This window comes from Chelonia mydas, chromosome 7 (assembly GCF_015237465.2).
Source record: "Chelonia mydas isolate rCheMyd1 chromosome 7, rCheMyd1.pri.v2, whole genome shotgun sequence".
Lineage (NCBI taxonomy): Eukaryota > Metazoa > Chordata > Testudines > Cheloniidae > Chelonia > Chelonia mydas.
In genome coordinates, this window is record NC_057853.1 from 110,549,768 (window position 1) to 110,574,706 (window position 24,939).

A 24,939-nucleotide genomic window follows, 5' to 3' on the forward strand; every position below is an offset into this window, starting at 1 on the left:
TGAATGTTTACAAAATGGCAGATTTACTTTAAGCAGACACTGCTGCTTTTTAAAATGGTAACAGTTAAGAGATTTCCTTCTTCGTGTTAACCAATTAGTATCTGGGCAGTCATAACACCTTCTAGGTCATCACATCTTAAATCAGCAGGAAGTCAAGCTTTCGTGGTGATGAGCCCACCATGTGGGACGTGGTAAGCAACTCTCACCCACTTCTACATGGTACCACAGTGTTGGAACCCTATGTATTACTCTTCATATGGCTGCCGCCTCTATTTATTTTTCCTGCATATGGAAAATTCACTGGGCATTTAAAAAAAATATTGTTTTTATATAAAATATAGGGCTGTCTATTAATCACAGTTAAATCATGCGATTAACTCAAAAAATTAATTGCAATTAATCACACTTACAACAATAGAATACCAATTGAAATTTCTTAAATATTTTTGGATGTTTTTCTACGTTTTCAATATTGATTTCAATTATAACACAGAATACAAAGTGCACAGTGCTCACTTTTTATTATTTTTTATTACAAATATTTGACTGTAAAAATGATAAACAAAAGAAATTGTATTTTTCAATTCACCTCATACAAGTACTGAAGTGCAATCTCTTTATCATGAAACTGTAACTTACAAATGAGGATTTTTTTTAGTTACAGAACTGCACTCAAAAACAAAACAGTATAAAACTGTACAGCCTACAAGTCCACTCAGTCCTACTTCTTATTCTGCGAATCGCTAAGACAAACAAGTTTGTTTACATTGATGGAAGACACTGCTGCCTGCTTATTATTTACAATGTCACCTGAAAGTGAGAACAGGTGTTCGCATGGCACTTTTGTTGCCAGCGCTGCAAGGTATTTACATGCTAGATATGCTAAACATTCATATGCCCCTTCATGCTTCAGCCACCATTGCAGAGGACACGCTTCCATGCTGATGATACTTGTTAAAAAAAATAATGCGTCAATTAAATTTGTGACTGTACTCCTTGGGGGAAGAATTGTATGTCTCCTGCTCTGTTTTACCCACATTCTGCATATATTTCATGTTATAGCAGTCTTGGATGATGACCCAGCACATGAACGTTTTAACAACACTTTCACAGCAGATTTGACAAAACGCTAAGGTACCAATGTGAGATTTCTAAAAATAGCTACAGCACTTGACCCAAGGTTTAAGGATCCGAAGTGCCGTTCAAAATCTGGGAGGGATGAGGTGTGGAGCATGCTTTTAGAAGTCTTAAAAGAGTAACACTTTGATGCGGAAACTACAGAACCCAAACCACTAACAAAGAAAATCAACCTTCTGCTGGTGGCATCTGACTCAGATGATGAAAATGAACATGTGTCAGTCTGCACTGCTTTGCATCGTTATCAGCATGGAAGCAATCTCCTCTGGAATCGTAGCTGAAGCATGACGGGACAAATGCATCTTTAGTGCATCTGGCACGTAAATATTTTGCAACACCAGCTACAACATTGCCATGCGAATGCCTGTTCTCACTTTCAGGTGACAGTATAAACAAGATTGTAAACAGGTGACAGTGTAAACAAGTGGGCAGCATTATCTCCTGCAAATTGTAACCAACCTTGTTTGTCTGAGTGATTGGCAGTCCAAGAAATAGGACTGAGTGGACTTGTAAGTTCTAAAGTTTTACACTTATTTTTGAATGCAGTTATTTTTGTACATAATTCTACATTTGTAAGTTCAACTTTCATGATAAAGATATTGCACTACAGTACTTATATGAGATGAATTGAAAAAGACAATTTTTTTTGTTTTTTACAGTGCAAATATTTATCAAAAATATAAAATGAGCACTGTACACTCTGAACTTCAAAAAGTACGCAATAGTTTCATGTTTCATGCAATCATCCTCATATTTTTTCCAAACATTTCTCTTAGTCATTTCTTCCATTAATGCAGTAGTAAAGAGCTCACTAAGCCAGTCTGCGTATGAGGGAGGAATTGCAGATTTCCCTTTTCCCAAAAATAACTCTTTTGGCCACTTTGAAATCCATAAATTCTTATTGTTAACTGGTAATACCATCCAGCACCTGTAAAGTACACAATCTCAGAGAAGGAAAGATAGCAACACCTAAAAGTTTCTGAGAGAGAACTGACTATGGTGTTCCAGAACAACATGCATTTAGGTATAGAGGATGTGTGACACGTTGGCATATGATTGATTGTATCTCCAATGTTCACTGTGTGTTGCCAATCTAGCCTTAAACAAACATTATGGAGTTAAGTAGTATCTGTTTGATATCTTGTTCTGGAAGAATCGTAAGGATAAAGAACACGAAGAATCTTTCACATTAAGCCAGATGTCCTCCCAGGATTCTGTTGTGATAGTAAGGTTAAGTCTTTTTTCCACTTTTCTTTGAGCCTGAGATTGAGAGGGTAACGCAAAGCATTAAGCCACCTGTAAGTAATTCCTACAAAGCTTCTGTACTTCTTAAAATGTTTGTCTAGAGATGAGAATGTTGAAACAGACCAATTGCCCCCTATCTTTGCATGAATCCTTGAGCATGGCCACTGGAAGAAGGAACTCTGTGACAGTGGTAGCTGATATTTGTTACACATGTAATTGTAGGAGTGCACTCTATCATACTGTATTAGATCTTTAATTTTTATTAAACCTTTTTCTATCCAAATTTTCTTAAGCATGGAGTTGGCCTTGATCCTGATGCACAGGTTATCCCATAGTGGTACAAGAAGAGAATTAGTAAGATAGGATGCTGTGATTATCTTAATGCATTGAAGGATGCCCCATGTAAATGCAAAGATTGGAGTTTTCCATAAGGGTGTGGGTAGCCTCCTAAGGTATAGAAAAGGAGAGGGAACCAAATGGCATAGATATCAATTGCAATTTAGGCCAGTGTGTATACAGAGCTACTGAGGGAAACCACCTTACAATAGGGTGCATTTAGAATATTAAATAATATAGATACAAATCTGGCAAACTCATGCCCAGGGTATATTTGAGCAAAGAGTAATAGAGAGACCTTGAAAGGCAGTAGGCTAATGATGTGTCATTCTTGGGCAGATATTCATTTTGGCTATTTCTATTCTTCCCAACAAGGACAGAGGGAAGAGATACCACCTTTCTACATCCTTTAATATATAGTCCATATTTATAGGAACAATTGGACAAATTTTAACACCTAAATAAGTTATTTTCTTGCATATTTGAGATGGAAAATGCTAAAAATGAGAAGGATCTGGTCTTTTGGATATATCCATTGCTTGTGATTTTTTTTCCAGTTAACGCAAAAACCAAGAGAGCTTTCCACAAAAAACAACTAAATTCAATAATAATGGAATTGATGTGGATGGATTCCTCAATAGTCACTTTTCAGAGACATTGATGAGACCAAAGCAATAATATTCCAACTCTAACATTCAAAGAGTAAAAACTGAGGTCTTGGGTTTGTTTCTCCTTCAAACTACCGAGGATAAATTACTGTAACAGGATAGTTCCTGGACTGGTATCAAAAACTATTTTCTCTGACTGACTTAGTACCAGTCCACAAACAATCCTTCTAGGGAAGTCCTGTACAAACTACCCTGACAAAAGAACACCTGGCTAAAGAAGGTTCATGTACATCCTGAGAAAGTGCAGGGTTATTGTAGACTTTGGATTTGGCCAGCTGAAGAGAATATGGTACCACATACAGAACGACGAAACAGAGGAAGGGGAAAGTGAGATAGTTATCTGAGCATATTGCTGCTCTATATCAGTGTACCTATATGAAAAATCTCATCTGCACATGTATGTATTGTGAAAATGATACTGCAATAAAATACATGTTGTGAAGTTCCCCTCCCTCTCTAGTGCTGTCAAAGGACTTGCACAAACCACCAACCAGAGTGAAGAAAACAAATTATTCAAAGTGAATACCACTGGCAGTCCAGCTATATTTACCAGGTATGTCATACACACGAGGGTGTAGGTGCACAAGAGATACAGTACTATGCCACATGTACGGAAAGTGCAGAGTCCTCGCTCCACCATGCCTGCACAAGGATGGAGTGCATTGGGTACACCTGACCTTTGCACTATCCATCATCCAGGTACTGGCTAACTCCCAAGCAAAAGGTCATTAGCTGCAGGACCTGGTAGCATGGAGGGAGTGGATGGCACCAGGCTGAAGCTGGATTCCAGGATACTTGCCCATCTAAACAATGGCTAATACTTCATATTTATTATTTTTAAAAGCCTTAAAATTATTTGGGGAGCAGGCTTGGGACAACAGAACAATACTAGTGATGATCTTACCATTATTTCAAGCTGTCGAGGCACTGGAAATTGTTAACTTGCTTGAGATTCCTCCATGGAAGACTGAACAATTACTCCAGGCTTCTAGAACCATGAAGCTATTTTTCTGTCTCTTGACTGATGTACAAATTAATGATTAACAGGGAATGTTGACCTACAAGGGAAGACTTGCACCATTTGCTCTGCGTAGAAATCTGATGAAAACCCCACTATATGAAAAGTTCTGCTTCAACGTTCTATAGGGAAGGTATAAAATCCAGGCAAACGTTAACAGGGTCTTTCCAATCTTTCCTTCCACAGCAGTTAGATCCCAGGCTTATATTTCAAAAGACACTTTTCAGGTGCTGTAGACTTCATACCACAGTCCATGAAGGGGACTTATTTCCTGGGTGGGTATTATTTAAAAAATTTAGATTGGCACTAAAAATGCTAGTATATGTAATCTGCAACAGTTGCTAATGGTGCCTTCTCAAACACGCAGCAGTGTGCGCCACAAGAAGTCAGTTTTTGCATGTCTAAAATCCTTCCCCACTTCTTACAATCCACCTTGGATGACCAGGGAAAGTAGGCTGGGGCATCATGGACCATGGGAATTTTTCATATCCTGAAATCAGCATTTCATATAGCCCACCCTCTGGATGCTAGGGCCGGGGGAAGAAAGGGTGGAATAGGGAATAGTGGTTCTTCTGCCCCAAAGATAAGCTACAAGCAGCATTCAACATCCGCCTTCCACCACGCAACATCCCCCACAAAAGATTGGTCCTACAGAGACCATGTTGGCCTTCTTTGTTGTCATATACCCCTTAACTATAATGACAAAATAGCAACTCTAATCCTTTCCTGGCTGAGGTACAGTCATTTTTTACTTCCCATCCTGTTCCTCAAATTTCCTCCCTGGTGAGGCTGGGATGGCTATGGCACATTTGTAAGGATCAACATTACCTCACACGAGGGTGCTGTGACCAGCATTAGCCATGCCTCCAGGTCATCCTACAGGTACTCTGCACTCATTGCCCACAAACTTCCCCATGGGCCTTTGAGATGGCTCTGTACTTTGGGCTCTCTACAGACCCCTATCAAATTAGTGGGAGTACGGAGAGGTCTCAGGACTTTTACTAGATTGTGAGCTCCGTTTCTTTGCCCAGCAGTAAAGACCTTTCACAGATATTATCCTCTCTTGGCACTGGTGGACGGTCCAATGGATCCCTTCCTCAGAAAGATTCATCAAGAGATTTTTGTAGGTCTGCTGGTTTCAGGTTCTGGATCCAAAAATAAGTCCTGATGGCATCACACCACAACTGCAAGAGTACTTTGGTATCAGCCTCAGGCCAGCTAGCCACACACTAGGAGAACGGTCCGTCCTCGCCAGACACCATCTGACTGGACAGGTGAGAGTGCAGAGCTATAAACAGATGCTACATAGGTGCTACACGGCAAAGAGTCATATGCTAAGCAGGGTCTGAACACCAAAGTTGGGTGTTTGTACTGCTGGAAATAACTTTCAGTTCTAGGGCAGGAGAAGACAACACAACAAGCATCCCTGAGGAAATTTTGGGAAGGCAGTGAGGCCTTTAAGCACTCCAGTGAACCATAGCTGCATCCCCACTGCACTCACTAGCTCAAGCATCAGCATTACCTGAGCTTCAACCCATAGCTCCTAACAGGTTAACCACTTAACTTGGTGTCATAAAAATAAGGGGAAGGGTAAACACCTTTTAAATCCCTCCTGGCCAGAGGAAGAATCCTTTCACCTGTAAAGGGTTAAGAAGCTAGGATAACCTCGCTGGCACCTGACCAAAATGACCAATGAGGAGACAAGATACTTTCAAAAGCTGCGGGGAGGGAGAAACAAAGCCTCTCTGTCTGCCTATGTGATGCTTTTGCCGGGGACAGAACAGGAATGGAGTCTTAGAACGTAGTAAGTAATCTAGCTAGATATGCGTTAGATTATGATTTCTTTAAACAGCTGAGGAAATAAGCAGTGCTGAATGGTATGGATATTCCTGTCTTTGTGTTTTGTAACTTAAGGTTTTGCCTGGAGGGATTCTCTATGTTTTGAATCTAATTACCCTGTAAGGTATTTACCATCCTGATTTTACAGAGGTGATTCTTTTTTACTTTTTCTTCTATTAAAATTCTTCTTGTAAGAAACTGAATGCTTCTTTTCATTGTTCTTAAGATCCAAGGGTTTGGGTCTGTGGTCACCTATGCAAATTGGTGAGGATTTTTATCAAACCTTCCCCAGGAAGGAGGGTGCAAGCTTTTGGTGAGGATTTTGGGGGGAAAGACGTTTCCAAACGCCTCTTTCCCAATAATAAAACCGGTTAGAAGTTTGGTGGTGACAGCGGAAGTCCAAGGGCAAAAGGTAAAATAGTTTGTACCCTGGGGAAGTTTTAACCTAAGCTGGTAAAAGTAAGCTTAGGAGGTCTTCATGCAGGTCCCCACATCTGTACCCTAGAGTTCAGAGTGGGGAAGGAACCTTGACACTTGGGCTAGAGATTTGTGTGTGGATGGGAGTCACCTTAGGTGCAACGCTCGCGTTGTACCTCAAGCTAACTTTGCAATGAAGAAAAACGAAGAGTGTGTTTGTAACAAAAATATTCTCTTGCAAGTAGTGTTTGTTTTATTTTTTTTAGATTTACAGAAATGCTAAAAAAGGGGTCTGTAAGCCCCGTTATAGATCAGGGTCCCACTGTGCCAAGTACCGTCAAAAACAAAAAAAAAGTAATGGCCTATCCTCAGAAAAGTTTACTAGCTAAGTATAAGACAGAAGAGAACTGAGGGATAAACTGATTTTAGTAAGGCTTTTGACACAGTCCCACATGACGTTCTCATAAACAAACCAGAAAAATGTGGTCTAGGTGAAATTACTCTAATTTGGGTGCACAACTGGTCAAAAGACCATAGTCAAAGAGTAGTTATCAATGGTTCACTGTCAAACTGGGAGGGCATATCTGGTGGGTTCCCATGGGGATCAGTCCTGGGTTCCTTTCTAGTCAATATTTCATTAATGACTTCCATAATGGAATGGAAAGTATACTTATAAAATTTTCAGATGACACCAAACTGGGAGGTGTTGCAAGCATTTTGGAGAGGAGAATCAGAATTCAAAACTACCTTGACAAAAATCAAAGAATTGGTCTGTAATCAACAAGATAAAATATAATAAAGTACTTCACTTAGGAAGGAAAAATCAAATGCTCAATTACAAAATGGGGGAAAACTGGCTACGTGGTCATACTACTGAAAAGGACCTGGTGTTACAATCGATAAACTGAATATGAATCAACAATGTGATGCAGTTGCAAAACAGGCTAGTATCATTCTGGGGTGTCTTAAAGTAAAACATGGGAGGTAATTGTCCCAGTCTTCTTGGCACAGTTGGAGTCCTGTGTCCAATTCTGGGAGCCACACTTTAGGAAAAATGTGGATATATTGGAGAGAGTCTAGAGGAGAGCAACAAAAATGAAAGAAAAAAGGTTTAGAAAACTTATGAGGAAAGATTAAAAGCACTGGGCATACTTAGTCTTGAGAAAAGAAGAGTGAGCAGGGATTCATAACATTCTTGAAATATATTAATGGCTGTTATAGAGAGGACTTGGATCAACTGTTCTTTGTGTTCACTGAAAGTAGGACAAGAAAATGGGCTTTATCTGCAGCAAGGGAGATTTAGGTTAGATATTAGGGAAAACTTTCTAATTATAAAGGTAGTTAAGCTATGTAATAGGTTTCCAAGGGAGGTTATGGAATCTCAATCCTTGGAGGTTTCAAGAAGAGGTTTGACAAACACCCATCAGAGATGGTCTAGGTTTATTTGGTCCTGCCACAGCAAATGGGGCTGACTTGAAGACTTCTCGAGGTCCCTTCCAGCCCTACATTTCTATGATTCTATGAAAAACCATACATATAGAGAAGCATAAGATAACAATGACACATAAAAAGCTGTAGTCTCAGTAAACCAGCTGCCTAACCATTGTCAAGTTTTTTGTAGACCACTCAGCAGAGGAGAGTTTTAAGAAGGACAATGAGATGAGGCTTTGTGGATGTTTATGTAGTACTCCTTCCATGCTGAAGGGAAAGCATGGAAGTAAGCAAAAAGTTCCCCCGCCTGTGGTCTTATTCTAGGTTTTTTAAAAGGCCAGAAAAGAGGACTTGTAATATTTTTTAAAAATACAGGATGAAGTTCTAGTTACCCTGTAGCCCCCAAAGAGACACCATGAACACTGCCTGCCTTCCCTGCAAGTCTCTCCCCATCCAGAAAAGGGGTAGGATTTATATAACCTCGTCACTCAGTATGCATTGCACTAGAACTATTCTTCTCAGCCTGCTGTTCTCTTCTGATTCAGACAGACAGGAAATGGCTGGAAAGACCAGATCCCTCACAACTGAGGGGAAAAGCACTATTTTGTTTAAGGTGAAACTACCACTTAATGCAGTCCTCCCTCAGTGACACTGTTTTCACTTTGCAGAGGGAAGAGACTGCTGAGCTCTGACTGGTGCAGTTGCTGTAAACCCAACACTTAAGTTGCTCATTCTCTGAAGCAGCCCACTTCCTGAAGCACATATTCAGCTACTGTAAGAAGAGAAATTTGAGAAGCAAAGAAACCAAAACTCTACACTCCATGTGGCCCCGACCTTAAATTCCAGGGATATCAATGAATCTGGTTCCTTATAATATGATGAGTGCAATTAGAGAAAGAGGGTGAACTCTCAGGAAGGACCTGGTTTGGTGTGACACCAGAGTCTCAGGAATGCAAGATGGGGTGATGCTGTTAACAGACCAACTCTAGAGACATAGCATGTAAGCTGGACTCTTAGCATACTTAATGAAGATTTCTTTCCTACAATGTTGCATCCCAGCTGCATCACTTAGTCTGATGAAATACAATGACTGATGAGACAACACACTCAGAGTTTCACAATGTACAGCCTTTGTTAGAGTTGTCTCCATGTCTGGGAAGACAGTGACCCACAGAGCCACAGCCTGGTGCATTTTCTGGAACTGTTCTTGGGCTTGAAGCTGCTGCACTGACCTAAATAAAGAAGATCATAGTGAACCCCAAACAACCTGATGTGCAATAAAAATTAGATAGAATTCGTGCAACATGATGTCATAGATTCTACAATGCAGAGTTCAGTGGGACAAAGTCAACATTTGCTATTTGCCAGGGTGTATGTTGCACTTATTTTACACTGAGCTACATTCTTACCATACTTAAATATACAAGGATTTTGCTTCTTTGCAAACATGATCAGAGTCAGAAACCAACCCACAACATTAACAAAACTGCACAACCAAGCTGTTATCCATAGCAGCAGTGCATGGCTTGGGTTGTACTATATATGGAAACATCCCCAAATTAGAAAAGTGATAAGCCATAGCAAGATTTGAAATTGAAGAAATCTTAGAAGTCCTTTTACATTATGGGTTTTTGAGAGGCATAAAAATTGACAATGTAACTATCATTCTTATAAGGCAGACCTTATTCCTCAAGTACACTTCATGGGCCTTGGCCTTTATTTCAGTAGAACTACTTGAAGAGTAAGGTACAGCTAAAGGAGAATAAGGATATCAGAATCTAGTCCAAAGTCTTTGAAGATTGTTTTAATGGGTTTCCTTCACTCAATGTAAAGAATGTCAAATTTTCAAGCATGATTTTGCATATGAAAATTGTTAGTACATATAGTGTTCCTTTAGTAAATACACTACAGGAATTATCTACTAGGCAAAATGGAGGGGGATTTTTTAAAAGGTTCTCCAATTTTTATTTTAATCAAACTTTTTTTCCTCTCTCTCTCTCTCCCCCTCTCCCTTTAAATAAATTACAAGTGTGAGAGTACAGTCCAAAGATAAAATGTTTTGACACAGTAAAGATCCTGTTTGTTTGGCATAGAAACAATGAGAAAATCTTGAGAATCTTTTTTTCTTATTAGTATACCTTGACATATTTATGATCATTTTATCTGACTATTTGACCTGAAGGTTAGTATGGAATATGGTTCCAGAAAGAAAAAAAATTAATTTCCATCATATGAATACAACCATATCACCATATGCTTCTACATCAGTGGTGGGCAACCTGCGGCCCATCAGGTAATATAATTGCAGGCCGCGAGACATTTTGCTGACATTGACTGTCTATAGGCACCGCCCCCCCCCCACACAGCTCCCAGTGACCACAGTTCTCCATTCCCGGCCAATGGGAGCTGTGGGGGAAAGTGCCTGCGGACGGTCAACGTCAAAAAAATGTCTCACGGCCCGCAATCAGATTACCCTGATGGGCCGCAAGTTACCCAACACTGTTCTTAGTGGAGAAATATTACTATAGGAATCAGATAATCTTTTACTGAGAGACTGTTAGGATCTTTATTTGAAGAGGGAATATAAAAATAATTGCCACACTGAGAAAACGATTATAAAATTGTTGCAAATACTAGAAACAAAGGATAGAAATGGTAAGTTCATTTTTAATGTGTTAGCATTTTCTTACAGTTACAATGCATAAGTATGTCTATGGCATCTGGACAACTCTAAACATAGTAATGAAAAGTAATCTGATCTGATTAGCCAATTAAATATAGTTGAAACAGTCATTAGACCATTTACCACTAGTGAGTTTCTTAATTATGTTTCTCAAATTTTATTAGGTTTTCCAATAATAAATGTATCAAGTACAATACAGTTCTTTAGCCACTGGGGATATCTTTCATAAGAGCATCTTATTAAGTTATCGTATTAAAAATCTAAACTCCTTCAAGTGGTTCCAATAATGTAATAGCCAATACTGTTGCCTCAGCCAGATTCTCTCAGTTCTTCAGTTCCTGTGCTAGGTACAGGAAAGGACAGGGAGTAGGTGATTTTAATCCAGATTTGTGCCTCCCTAATTCTGGGCCCAGTCCCCAGTGCAATTTAAGAGTAAAGCCCCATCTGTTCAAAATGGCTCTGACTTGTAACAGCCTTCTATGAGCTGTAGTGCCAGCAAGTGAAGTGTGCTCGAGCCTAACCCCATCCTTCCCTAGGCAATTCCAATTAGGTATAATTATAGGTTAGAATTAGAATACCTACAACAAGGATCATGAAAGAAACAGCACAGACCCATTAATTTTCTCTATGACGACTATGGAACTCCATTATAACAGGTTTTCTTCCATGACCTTTTAGTCTCCCTTTACACTGGCCGCTTTAAGGGAGTATTGGGTTTTCTGTCTTTTGTATTGTTAATACAAACTGTCTACTACAGTAAAGTAAATATGTATCGTCCATTAAAAATAAAGAGATGTCAAATAATTTAAATCGAGTTTTCAGACCATAAACATTTCATTCAACTGTCAGGGCACAATTCTATAATGTTATGAGCAGCAGCTGATTTTAAAAACATTTACACCATTAGTTCCTTGTTCAGCAAAATGCATGGCTTCCAATCCCACATAAAACCAAATTAAGGAAAACAGCTTTTCTAATCTATCAGACCCATGATTAGAAGAACTTTCAAAACAATTACTGTATTCTATTCCAATGAGTACTCTATACTCTTTCCTCATAGTCCTTATCTTTAGTATTATAATACCTAATATAATACCTAACTCTTACATAGCACCTTTCATCAGTAGATCTCAACATGTGTCACAATCTTTAATGTGTTTTTCCTCACAACTCTCCTATGATGTAGGGGATTGCACATGAAAGGTTCTTCAACAAGACGCTTCTTCCACAGTACCCACAAGATGTCACCATTGTTAAAAAAAAATACCATACATAGTATAATATTGCATGTTCTTTTTGTCTGAACCAGGGAAAGATTTTTGTAATACACTGACAACTTGATCCAGATAATATAGTCCAACAGAATAACTCCTATGTGCATATGGATTGAATAAACTAAAAACAGGATGTGCAAGCAAGAGATAACAGAAAGTTATTTCTAAGAAGGACAGAATGTATGGATTTACAATGGACAAAGCAATACCTTTACAAGTTTTCAGGAAATTACCAAATATTTAAAGTACTTGGTAAAGCAGCAGGAATGGTAAGACATCAGACAGCTTTTACAGATGCCAATTTAGTTAGAAGGTACTGAAAAAGTTTATGAATTGTAGAAAAGAGCATTTAGAAGTAAGAAATGATAAAACAAAACAGTCTTTCAAGTATCACCAGGTTGAAGAAATGCAGAAAGAACAGTAAGGCGCATTAAAGAAAACCCACTCATCATCCACATTAGTACATTGGGAACATACAGAACAAAGAAAAATTCATCAAAGACTTCAAGGACTTTGAGAAAAAATTAATCATTGGACAAATTATAGTCTGTTAGCCTACCTATTGCAAGTATGAATGGTTTAGCGAGATGACTGTTAGGCCTGGTCTACACTAGGGGGGGGAACGATCTAAGTTATGCAACTTCAGCTACATGAATAACGTAGCTGAAGTTGACGTACTTAGATCTACTCATCGCGGTGTCTTCGCTGCGGTGAGTTGACTGCTGAGGCTCTCCCGTCGACTCCGCCTGCACCTCTTGCTCCGGTGGAGTATTGGAGTTGATGGGAGAGCGCTCGGCAGTCGATTTATCGCGTCTAGTCTAGACGCAATAAATCGACTCCCGCTGGATCGATCACTGGCCACCAATCCGGCAGGTAGTATAGACAAGCCCTTGGATGAAGAGAATATTCTAAGAAAAGGGAGTCAGGATTTTAGATTTATGACTTCCTTCTACTGGAAAAGGTGCCAATCAGCATAGTCAGTCTTCTGTTAAAGTGTGGATCTACCCTGAAAAGTGAATTTCCTGAACTGGCAATTTTCAGTTTCATGTTCATTGTCTGTCAGTGATTCAGTATCACATATACTCAGTGCACAAGTAAACTAGTGATTTTCTAACTCCCAACTCTGCAGTCTCAGTTGGACTACACAAGAATGAACCTGGGTGCATCCTTTCTTGTGCATCATTACCAATAATAAAGGTTCTACAGGCCTCAGTAACATCTGTGCCAACCAAACCTGTCTTCAGAGCATGCCCTGGATGATCCCAGTGTCACTCTATTGCCTTAAATAGATTTAGAGGGCAGTACTGATTGACATTTACAAAACAGTACTGCATATTAGTCACAAAAAGAATTTAATACGTCTCATTCTCTCTTGGGTGCACTGGCTGAGTGCTAACAGGAGTAAAAATTAGTAAATTATTTGTGTCACTCAAGTAACAAACAATGACCACCAATATACGCAGGACCAAATCGGTTATATGGAGTCATTTTAACCATGCCTTTTCAAGAGGAAAACAAATTTAAACAAGAAAGAAGCTAATCCTGCTAGGATTGTTTCATACATCCCATTTTCATAAGTGAATTATGCATCTGGCGTGTAAAACACAGACTTTGAATGGGAAAAGAATAATTAAGAATGGGAAAAAACATAGGATCCATAAGGAATAAAAAAATTATGAACAAAAAGGGAAATTTGGCTAAGGAGATAGCTGTCTTTAAAGATGCTTAATATATCCAAAAAATTGGAGGGACTCATTATTATTTATACTTATATAACCTGTCTGCTCAGAGAGGCACTCTGTCCCCCCTCTGGTGGTGACTAGGGCAGCTAGACATTGATGAGCCTGCTATACTCTTGGCTAAGAGACATGTCTTTGTTTCAGCTCATGTAGTAGAGGCTTGTGCATTTGGCTCAAGAGGTCACAGGTTTGATCCCTGATGATTACATCCAAGGTGGTCTGCGTTACACTTACTAATACAAAGAGGAGACTGCTGCGTCATGCAGAAGGTTAGACTAGATGATCCGAAGGTCTTTTCAGCCCAATCATCTTTGATTTTACAGTAGACTCACTCATAAGTCAAATACTAAACTTCAGTTAAAATTACCTGCCTTTGATTTCATTAAAATAAACCTGGTTCCCAAAGTACATTTAGATCCAGATACAATTCTTGAGCTCATTTGGAAAGTGTATTTTTTAAATTAACTGTTTACATTTACGTTATAAAGATTTAAATTTGCATAGCAGGTAAGATACATAAATGAGGGCTCTTCTTTCACATAGATTTGATTCTAAGACATATATATTAATAACTTACCTTGCCAGCTGTCATTGCACACACACAGTTTCTCGCCTGTCAAATCACAGTAGCCATGATCTGGGCTCCCACAGTTAGCTTTACAGTATGGAATATCACAGGCTTCGCCTTTCCAATACTTGTCACACTCACAATACACTTGGCTTGGAATGGAAACACTAGTTGTACACTTCCCATGCCCCGAGCAATTGTTAGGACAGGAATTAATGCTGTAAAAATAAATATATAAAATAAGGCAACAAAGAAATAAGAGAGCTGGGTAGAGCTTTTCATACGACACATTACAATAATAATTTGCATTTGCTGTATACAGCTCCTTTTATTTGTAAATCTACAATCACTGATATAAATGTAGTACGTATAATCACCATTTTGCAGACAGGGGATCTGAGATGCACTAAGGTTAAAGTACTCTCTCTGCTTACACACAGTCAGTGACAGAATCAGAACTGAGGCCTCCCTATGCTGTACTATGCAGGACTGGCTCTGCACCAAGAACTGAATCTAAATTTCACAATCAAAGATCCATGAAAAAGGGAAAACACAAAGACTAACATTCTTTAGACATTGTTTAAACAGTTCTTTATATTCTAACTAAAACTAATGTTACCTTTTAATAACCAGTGGAGGGTAACAGAAGTTGTTTTATATTATCCTTCCAATAAAGTTAACCCTGTTGTGTGTGGAAGCCTCCGTTTCTGTAAATTGCTGTGTGCTTTAACTCAGTTTTGGATCTTCCCTATATTTATTTCGTTAACAATATAAAGTGTTTCCATCATGTCTGCCAGGATGGCTTTTTCATATGCTTTTTTAATATAGTTGCTTATTTTTTTTTCAGAATCGTAAAGCCATGATACAAAGCCCATGTTAAAAAAATTTATAATTGAATGTGCCTGCGCTGAGCAACAAATTAAAGCAAAATAGCTTTCCTCCCACCCTCCCAAAATTAAGGGGTTTAAAGTTTAATTAGTGCTAGTGAAAAGGGCCAGATTAACAGCACTGATGTGGCATTCACAGGAAGAAAAAGATCTGGAACAAAAGGCACCTTTCATCTCCTTGCTGCTGTGGTGACTCTGAAAGCAGTAAGTCATGCTCATTGTGTATTGCCAGGCCCAACAGAGTGACTAAATAACCAGGCTGCTTCCTTTATCTTCTTTAGATATTCAATACCAACAATGTTATTTTTCTATTCTCCCACTTGAGGAAGATTACTTGGAAGGCAAAGAACAAGCACCTGGTGTGGGGTAGCCTATCATCACATCTAGAACTTCAGACCTCATAGGAGAGTGATGACAACCAGCAAAATTAAGTTTAAAAAAAAAATTTCAATGCAGAATCAGAGCAAAGGGCAGAGGAAGAATCCATCAGAAGGTGGGAGATAAGAGGACTATCTGTCCAAGTCCCTGAAGAAGAGCTTATGGAGGTAGTGCAGGAGGAAAAGACAAAGCAGCAGAAGTTTAGGTAAAGCTGAGATACATATAAGACTGATGAAGTGGGTTTTAGCCCATGAACGCTTATGCCCAAATAAATTTGTTAGTCTCTAAAGTGCCACAAGTACTTCTCATTGTTTTTGCCGATACAGACTAACACAGCGACCACTCTGAAACAAGTACTGAAGGAGTCTCTCTGAGAAATAGAAAGAATAGTAAACATATCTTCTCTGTGAGCATAGCAATGAAAGCTAGCTGGTGAAAAGTTTAAGTTTGAGACTTTACTATAAAATCAGTAACAGGAGGACAGAGAAAGTAGGGATTCATTCATTAGTTTCCCTTTGCATATACACTGAAGGATAGATGGCAACTTTTCAGTTATTTATGACTCTTCCAACATAATAATTTAATAGCATGTATTAGTGATTTTGAGCTATAAAAGAATGCTGAACACGCTGTAGTTAAGAATGCTATGTCCTATTGCCGCTGACTTCCAAGATAAGCAGACAGGTTCACAAAACTTTGGGAACTACTAGGGAAAACAATTACAGCAACGATAAATTGTTTAGATGGTTATATTTTCTTGCTGTCACCTGAAAGGAGTAAGTAGATTATTCTGGGTGACAAAACTGCAATCACACACACCAAAAAAGGAAGAATATCTTTCAAGACTTCTTTCTGTTATAGTCTAACTGCATATACAACATCACACAGTCGAAGGATTCTCAAACACTGGATAACTCCCTCATGTAGTAAAAGCAACATAAGGAAAACTACTGTAAATTACAGCAGAATGTAAGAATGGCCATACTGAGTCAGACCAATGGTCCATCTAGCCCAGGATCCTGTCTTCCAACAGTTCTAATGCCAGGTGCTTCAGAGGGAATGAACAGAACAGGTAATCATCAACCATCCCCTGTCACACATTCCCAGCTTCTGGCAAACAGAGGCTAGGGACACTTCAGAGCATGGTTTTGCATCACTGTCCATCCTCCATGAGAATATGAGCAATCTCCTTGTAGATAATTCAGTGAAGACCTCTGCTCAATGTGTAGCTGGGATCAAAAAAGCAAACAAGATGCTAGGATGTATAAGGCACAGAATAAAGTGTAACACAGACAATATTATAGTACCATTATATAAGTTAATTGTGAGGCTTCTTCTAAAATACTGTGTGCAGCACTAATCCCACCATCTCAAGAAGCATATGGCAGAATTAGACAGGGTTCAGAGAAGGGCAACAACAATAATCAAGGGTATGGAAAAACTCTCATATGAAGAGAGTTTGAAAAGAGTGGGATTATTTACCTTATAAAGGAGATGAATAAGAGAGAACGATAAAAATATATAAAATAATGAACGCTATAGAGAAGATCGATGAGGAGCTTCTCTTCTCCCTGCCTCATAAAACAAGAATGGGACATTCAATAAAATTAAAAATTAGCTAATTAAAAACTGATGAAATATTCTTTCACACAACATATAATTACACTGTGGAACTCACTGCCACAGAAATTGTTAAGGCAAAGAATTTAAGATTTAAAAAAAGGGATTGGACATTAGATAACCAGAATATCTAGTTATTAAGATTATCTTCATCATTTTGGAAAGGGTATTAAATGTTATGGTTCAATCCTTAAACTAACCTCTGTTAGAGATCAGGATGAGACCTAATATGGGAGGACGATTATCCCACAAATACCTATTGTGAGGGTCTTGCACCTGTACTGGCCACTGTCAGAGACTGGGTATTTGACTTGAAGGACCTCAGATCTGGTCCAGCAATGTTAGGGATTAGAGGACAGCGATCACTGGATGGAAAAAAACAAGGAAATATTGAGAGAGTAGAATAGTGGTACTTCCGCTGCATATGGCATCAGTGAGACGATTACCGGAACAGTGTGTCCAATTCTGGTGTCCACATTTCAAAGAAGAATTGAAAAATTGTAAATATTCACAAAGAACCACAAGAATGATTCTACATCTGGAAAACATGACTTACATTAAGAGACATAAGACACTCAACATATTTAGCTTATCCAAAAAAAGCTAAGGGCCTGTCTAGACTTACCGGAGAATTGACGCTGCGGCGATCAATGCATCGGCGGTCGATTTAGCGGGTCTAGTGAAGACACGCTAATCGACCACCGATTGCTTTCCCGTCAACTCCTGTACTCCACCTGATCGAGAAGAGTAAGGGGAGTCAACAGAAGAGCGTCTCCTGTCGACATCACATAGTGCGGACCCTGCAGTAAGTAGATCTAAGCTATGCAGATTTGAGTTAAGCTATTCATGTAACTCAAATTGTGTAGCTTAGATCGATTTTTCTCTTTAGCATAAACAAGGCCTGTGTGTCAAATTGTGAGCCCTTTACTTGCACAACTTGTCCCACTGACTCCAACTACTCATAATAAGGTGCTCTTCAACATGAGCAAAGGTCAGAATCTGACCTTAAGTGTCCCCACCGACAAGGATTTGGGACATTCTATGTGGAAATATGTTTCACCTTGTTTTACCATTTTTAAAAACTTCTTTCATTCACTCTCACCCCATAAAAACCTTCTGGACGTCCTGGAATGAAAGACTTATCAGTGTGAATAATTCCCTGACATCATTAATACCTTTAACCCAATCAAAAGACAAATAGAGTCTACAAGTATGTAATTCTCCTGAAGAACATTATAGCCCTAATTCATAAAATAACTTAATTCTTTTAAAAAACAGATACTTACGAGTAAAATATGTTAAATCCAGTTAGGTTATAAGCAGCATCACTAAAAAAGTGTAGCAACACATAGCCGGATGTAGTAACTACTTCAGGAACAGTTTCATTTCCCCGCACCTCAGGGACTATTAGACCACTGGAAAAGAGAGATTAAATGAAGGATTCTTATTAATGGTAATAATAAAATAAACAACATAATTCAATCATTAATTATATATCCAACATACTCTGGAAATCTTACGGAGCCTATTTAAATTATATTGAATAAAACAGGGCTCAAACCCATGAACTCTATACCTTGAGAGAGACAGGGTTTCCCAATTGTTTTTGTAACAATACAAAATCCCACATACATTTGCTATCTATGCACATGCATTGCCATTAAAATGTTGGAAGCTAATTATTAAAGACCACTTTGGGAAAGATTTTTTCAATTATACAAATGGCATTTAGATGCTCCTCTCCAATTGACTTTGACACACCTGGGCACCAAAAAGACATTTGTACCTTTGAAAGTCTCCCCCTTTGTTACTAGAATAATTAGTTCATATGCAAAAAGTATGATTTTAACTAAATTCTATGGGAAAATGTAATTTCCACAGGAAAGAAAAATAAATTAAGAATTTCAAAAAGTGATTTTTTATTAAAAACTTTAAAAAGAGAAAATGAATCAATACACAACTGCTTTGAAGCAGAGAAAAAAAAACATACTGTACATAAAACAGTGGATAACCACACAGCAAATTTAAAATAAATTGTAAGCTAAGGAAAATTCAAAAGGAAATTTTAAATACATAATATAATAATGTGTAACCAGAAAAAGTGGGAAACAAAAAACCCTAAACATTAGAAAATCCACTAGGAGCTTTTAGATATTAAAGACTACAAAGAGCAAGCAAACTTTTAAAAAATATTAAATATTTTAAGTCACATACAGAAAAACTGGGGAAAGGGATATTAAAAAGGAGGAATAAACCAATAACCAAGCAACCCAAAATTGATATACACGTAAACTTTTTATTCATCTCTCTCCTTCAATACCCGAAAGGATTCCCAACTTTCCTTCCCTTTCAATGCAGACCAGGAATCATGCTCCTGAAGAACATCCAACAATTTGTGTAGAGCATAGAAACTTGGGAGACAAGAAGGAAAACTAGCAGCAAGCAGATAACGAGGAGGGAATCAGGAAAGGAGGTAGCAGGGAGCTGAGATGATTGTCAGAGTTGAGCAGGAGCCTGGGATGGTTTAATCAGGTGAACAAATAGGCAAGCTATGTTCTGCTAAGAATGAGGTCCCTTGGTGCTGTAAAAAATGTTTATTTGTTTAACACTAACATGAGCAACACTTTACAAGATGCAAAATGGAATAATGTTCCTGCTACAAGGAGACTGTGGATCTTACACCTATTCATTTTAGATATCTTAGGAGAAATTCTGGCTCCACTGAAGTCAATGCCAAAACTCCAATTGACTTCAATAGGGCCAGAATTTCAACCACTCTATGTCTATAAATGGGATATTAGACATATCTGAATATCTATCCTAGAGATCTAACAGTACAGTCAGTGGGTGGACACAGTCCTAAAATTACCAAAGAAATTCTGTGGCCCAGTCATGGAGACACAGGGCCACAAAATGTAAGTGACATGGTAATTTTTTATGGAATGTTTCCCCAAGAGTTTACGGATGTGTAGGAACTAATGAGTAAGAATTTCTATGAATATTCCCTAAAAATTAGGAAAAACGGGAAATGTAAGAAAAATTAAGCTTAAACTTCTGCTTTCAGTGTCTCATTAATAATTAATTATTGTATTTAGAGGTTTTGGGAGGGCGACCTATTCTTTACTTCAGTTGGTAACTTCTATTGTTATTTGCAAGACAAATCATTAGACTTATAATACAGTATGAGATGATAAATTCGTTACTTGCTAGATACATGGTTATTTCAGAACGGTAATGCAAATGCAAAAAAGCTAATACAACAAGCTTAATCACTTAGAGTTATGCACCAACATTTTTCAACAGAAGAATGGGTCCTGTACAATCTTTCAGACAGGCAATTTTGTTACTGCAAAGGGCTCCTTTACACTGTAATCCTGGTTTTGATAATACTGTTAAAAATGCTGCATTTCCTGGGGTGATATTTTATTTAGACATAATTTTTTTAAAAATGCATATTTGCTTCTGTGGCACAGCAAATAGAATCTTATTGCTTTGAAATTTATAGGTGTGTTTCTTGTAGTAAAAAGGGATTTTTTTATATGTTTTGCTAAAAGAAGACACTCTTTTATACTGAAAAGCATCTGCTTAATTCCAGGTTTGGAAAAGTCAGACATCTAATTCTACTGTGGACAATATGGTTAGCCTAACGCAAAACAAACGGGAATTCTATTTCATATCGACCATATTCCTGCTAACTAAATAAGAACTACCTATTTTTTCTACAGTATTCCAATAAGAAGTTCCATTCCTATCCTGGTACTTTCTGATCACAGTGTTTATTATAGAGACTGTGGTCAGAAAGCTATCATATATTCTGTTATAGAAAATAATCCCATGAATTTGTGAGATTATATAAATACAGACATCAGTTCAGAACAAAAAAAAGTAAAGTTCTTCTAATATTGAGAGAAACCTCAATATTAACGCAAAATGATATTAATGAAATTATAATTTATGACATTAAACTTGCCTGTGCCTTTACTGAAGCTTAGGATACATTTATCATTACTTTCATAAATATGGTGTTTGGAGAAAAGTGCCTCACATGCAGATATTTTTGTTTATTTAATTATTTGAAATATTCAAGTTAACCAAAGGAATTCCAGGAGGCTTCTACTTTGTTCCCAAGGACAAGCAAATGTCAGGAAAATGAAAATTATTTCATTGTTGAGAAGGGGTTATTACTGCTAAGGGGGCTATATAAACTCAGAAAAGCTGCAATTTAAAGTTCACCTTGCTTTAAAACTTTTATACTATTTCCATTTGTCATTTAATGTTTAAAAGATGTATTAGTTATTGATATTTGTGCTTTGTACACAATACTTAATAGAAATTAAATTGCTATAACAAGCAGATTGCAACTCTAAGGACCTTGACTTTAAAAGTTATCTGTTTTCCCGGCACAAGAAGAACAAAGGAAATTAAAGAAATGTTGCATATTCATTAGTCAGACTGCATATTCTGGAGCTGAAGGCATGAAGCTAATGAAAGCACCCAACTTGGAATCTAAACAACCCTGAAGGTAGTTTTCCTATAACTTCCTAGAAATAGGAAGAAGAGTATTTTAAAAAGTCTGAAGTGAGCAACACACACACACACACACACCCCCACCCTGCTTAAACAGCAAGCACTCCACAACTCATCCTGTGCATCTCTACACTAGAGTTACTATGAAACGCTAAGAAAAACAGAGAAGACTTAAAAAGAAACTAACCCAAGGAAATCTCTCTAAGACTTCAACATGGATGGGTGAGAGAAAGTTAATCAAGACACTGCCAAAGGATTAGATTTTAAAAGCCTTGCAATCCTTTTTTGGGGATATGGAAAAGCTGTTGTAGCTTCAAATATTAACAGTTCTCCTGTTAATCACAAAATGGTTAGACCTGTATTCTTGGACAGGAGACCAAGGTTAAACATTGATAAACAAAGCAAAAGTGGGTTTTAATTTGATTTAAGATTCTTAGTAAGATTCTTAATATTCTTTATATTTGTAATTGGCCTATCTTAAAATAGCTCCTGAAATGGCTTTTTCCAAGTTATTGATTAAATACTTCCTTCAATTTCATATGATTTATTTACGATGGCTTACTTTGCCCAAATATAAACTGACTGGTTATTATTAACCACCACAGGATCCACTTTTCTTTAAACGAAATTGTTTTGCCCATTTAGATATCATTGTATATCCTTGGATAACTAAGATGACTGTCTTCTCAATTTGGGGAAATAATACCTTGGTCACAACTTAATAAGAGAAAAGTGCCCCACCAGAGGCAGGCCCACTCTCAGAGAAATACTCTCTGCTAAAAGCACTCTCCAGAGAATCATACAGAAGGGACTATAAAGTAGTAACCAGTTTATTATTTGTGTTCTGTCACCTGCACTGTTTTGTTCAATGTTTTCTTTTACTTTCTTTAATACTAAAATAGTCATGGTTAACGATTGTGATTATTTTGCTCGGTCTCAAGCATGGTGTCTCTTAAAGTATGTAAAGGAATCCCTTTGACTAAAATAGTGGCAGTCACCTGCCTGAGTTGGCATTAAGAGAAACAATTAGTAAGAGTTCAAGGACCATTTCTTTTTTCTCTGGTCTATTTTTAGTAGTTTTTAAAACACATGTACTTAGTGTCCAACAATTTAAAATCACCGCTTTCTACCCCACATCCTGCTCTAAGGGTCCAGGGAAATTGATATTGCAAGACTACAAACACAGTTTAAATGTTTGCAGGATCAGGGCCATAAAGTAGAAAGACTGACTCACTAAATATATTTGTTTTATCAACAACATATATAATTCTGTACCCATAGGACCATGACTATAGACATCTAAACTTTTATGTACTTACTTTTCTTTCCACAAAAGGATTCTCTTAACATTATTTTCTACATATTGCTACAGGACTCTGAGGAAAAAGCTTCCCAACAGTTATGAGGCACTGACATATATCAGAACTTTTTAGTCCTGCAAGTTGCCCACAGCAGCCTAGACAGTATGGTAAGTGGCACCCTATAAATATCTAACTCAGAGATGATCCAATTATAATTATTCATATTATCTAATGAGAACAATAGAGCAATCAAGCCCTTTTGTATTTTCGCTGTTAACAAGTCTGGGGATCCTTCTGAGCTTTGATATCTCAAAGTTCCAGGGCCGCTAAGTACTACCCAGCCATATTTTTAATTTTAGTCACAATCTTTCCATTCTGCTGGGCAAAGAAAAGACCTTGTATAACTGGTAATTGGGACGGCCTCCACACCAATGTCCCTCAAGAGATGTCTTCAGTTGTCTATCTGTAATGGGCTTAATGGATATCCTTCATGTCTTACAAGCAGTACAATGTCTTTGTTGCGTAAGTCACAAATTCTGTGATTTCCCTTTAACTATATCAAGCAATTTCCCCCCTCCTTTGCCGGCCAGTCCCCCACTTCCATTAAAAAAAGCAAAAAAACAAAAAACCCACCCTCAGTTGGTATCAGGAATCTACTGGAAACTCACTCCAGCTAGGATGACACTCATATTAGCATTAACGTTCCAGTGCAATGTCAGCATTGAACATAAGCCAGGAGAGAAATTTTGTCTTACTCAAAGGCAAAAGTGCTATTATGTTGTATTCCCATTTGGCAACTTATTCGACCAACAGTGTATGTTTTCAACAAATATTAATGAGAGACAGCAAACTACCAATAGCAAATTAAAACCTCTAGTGCTACTTTTTCCTCACATTAATAATACTTTATACTAATACTACTACTAAAGAACTATTACATAAAAATACTCACCTAAATACAGCTATTAAAGGTGCATATACTGAATCTCCATCATAAACATACATATGGTCCCAACTACATTCTGTGGCAAAATGATTAAATCTTAATCTTAATATTGCATTAGGACTGAAAGAAGAAAACAATAAGAGCACATTACAGTGATATATTGTTTAGCAAAAGCATAGACTCATAATACAATTATATACTAAAAATTACTTGGAGTATAATAAAATTAACCATACCATCATAATATTACACTATTAAATACAAACAGTCTTTTTAAGTACTAACCATAACTCATGCAGACAAAAGTTGGTATAAAACCATATTTAAAACCAGCCAATTATTTAATTTTTTTATCTTAAACTATTTTAAAAGTCATGCTTATAATTATTAAAATTACCCATGGATATTACTATCCATAAGGTTTTTAAAAGGGCTACTGTCAATGTTTAATCCCCAAAATTTAGGCTTTGATAAAGTTTTACAAAACTTGGTACTAATAAAAAAATTTAATGTTATATTAAAATGTCAATACTAAAGATTGTTGATTGACTAACAATACTGCGCCTTCCAACATAAAACGGAGGAATGTGTGGTGACTTCAAAGGGAATACAATGCAACATCTGGGACTTCAATAGGATTTATCATGAGACAACCTCCATCTTGGTCAATGTACCAAAAATAGAACCAGAACCTCCAGAGGTAAATGCTCACCTCACTAACCAGGTGCCTTTGATGATGCCAGAAGCAACTAAGACATCCTCTGGAGTGGGGTCAGCTGAGTGGGGGTCTCAACTAGGGTGACCAGATGTCCCGATTTTTATAGGGACAGTGCCGATATTTGGGGCTTTTTCTTATATAGGCTCCTATTACCCCCCCCCCACCCTCTGTCCCAATTTTTCACACTTGCTGTCTGGTCACCCTAGT

The 24,939-nt window shown here is 37.7% G+C and overlaps 1 protein-coding gene across 7 annotated transcripts in view; it reads right to left on the reverse strand.

Moving 5' to 3' along the window:
• The window catches only part of ATRNL1 (attractin like 1), a 1,012,424-nt gene that overhangs the window by 894,694 nt on the left and 92,791 nt on the right, over window positions 1-24,939 (reverse strand). For all 7 annotated transcript variants that reach the window (XM_037904761.2, XM_043551194.1, XM_043551197.1 and 4 more), the window contains exons 4-6: window positions 24,021-24,134; window positions 18,527-18,655; window positions 14,365-14,573 (exon numbers count right to left, since the gene is read on the reverse strand). In XM_037904761.2, the coding sequence (XP_037760689.1) occupies window positions 14,365-14,573; window positions 18,527-18,655; window positions 24,021-24,134 (452 nt within the window). The remainder of the gene's footprint in view (window positions 1-14,364; window positions 14,574-18,526; window positions 18,656-24,020; window positions 24,135-24,939) is intronic.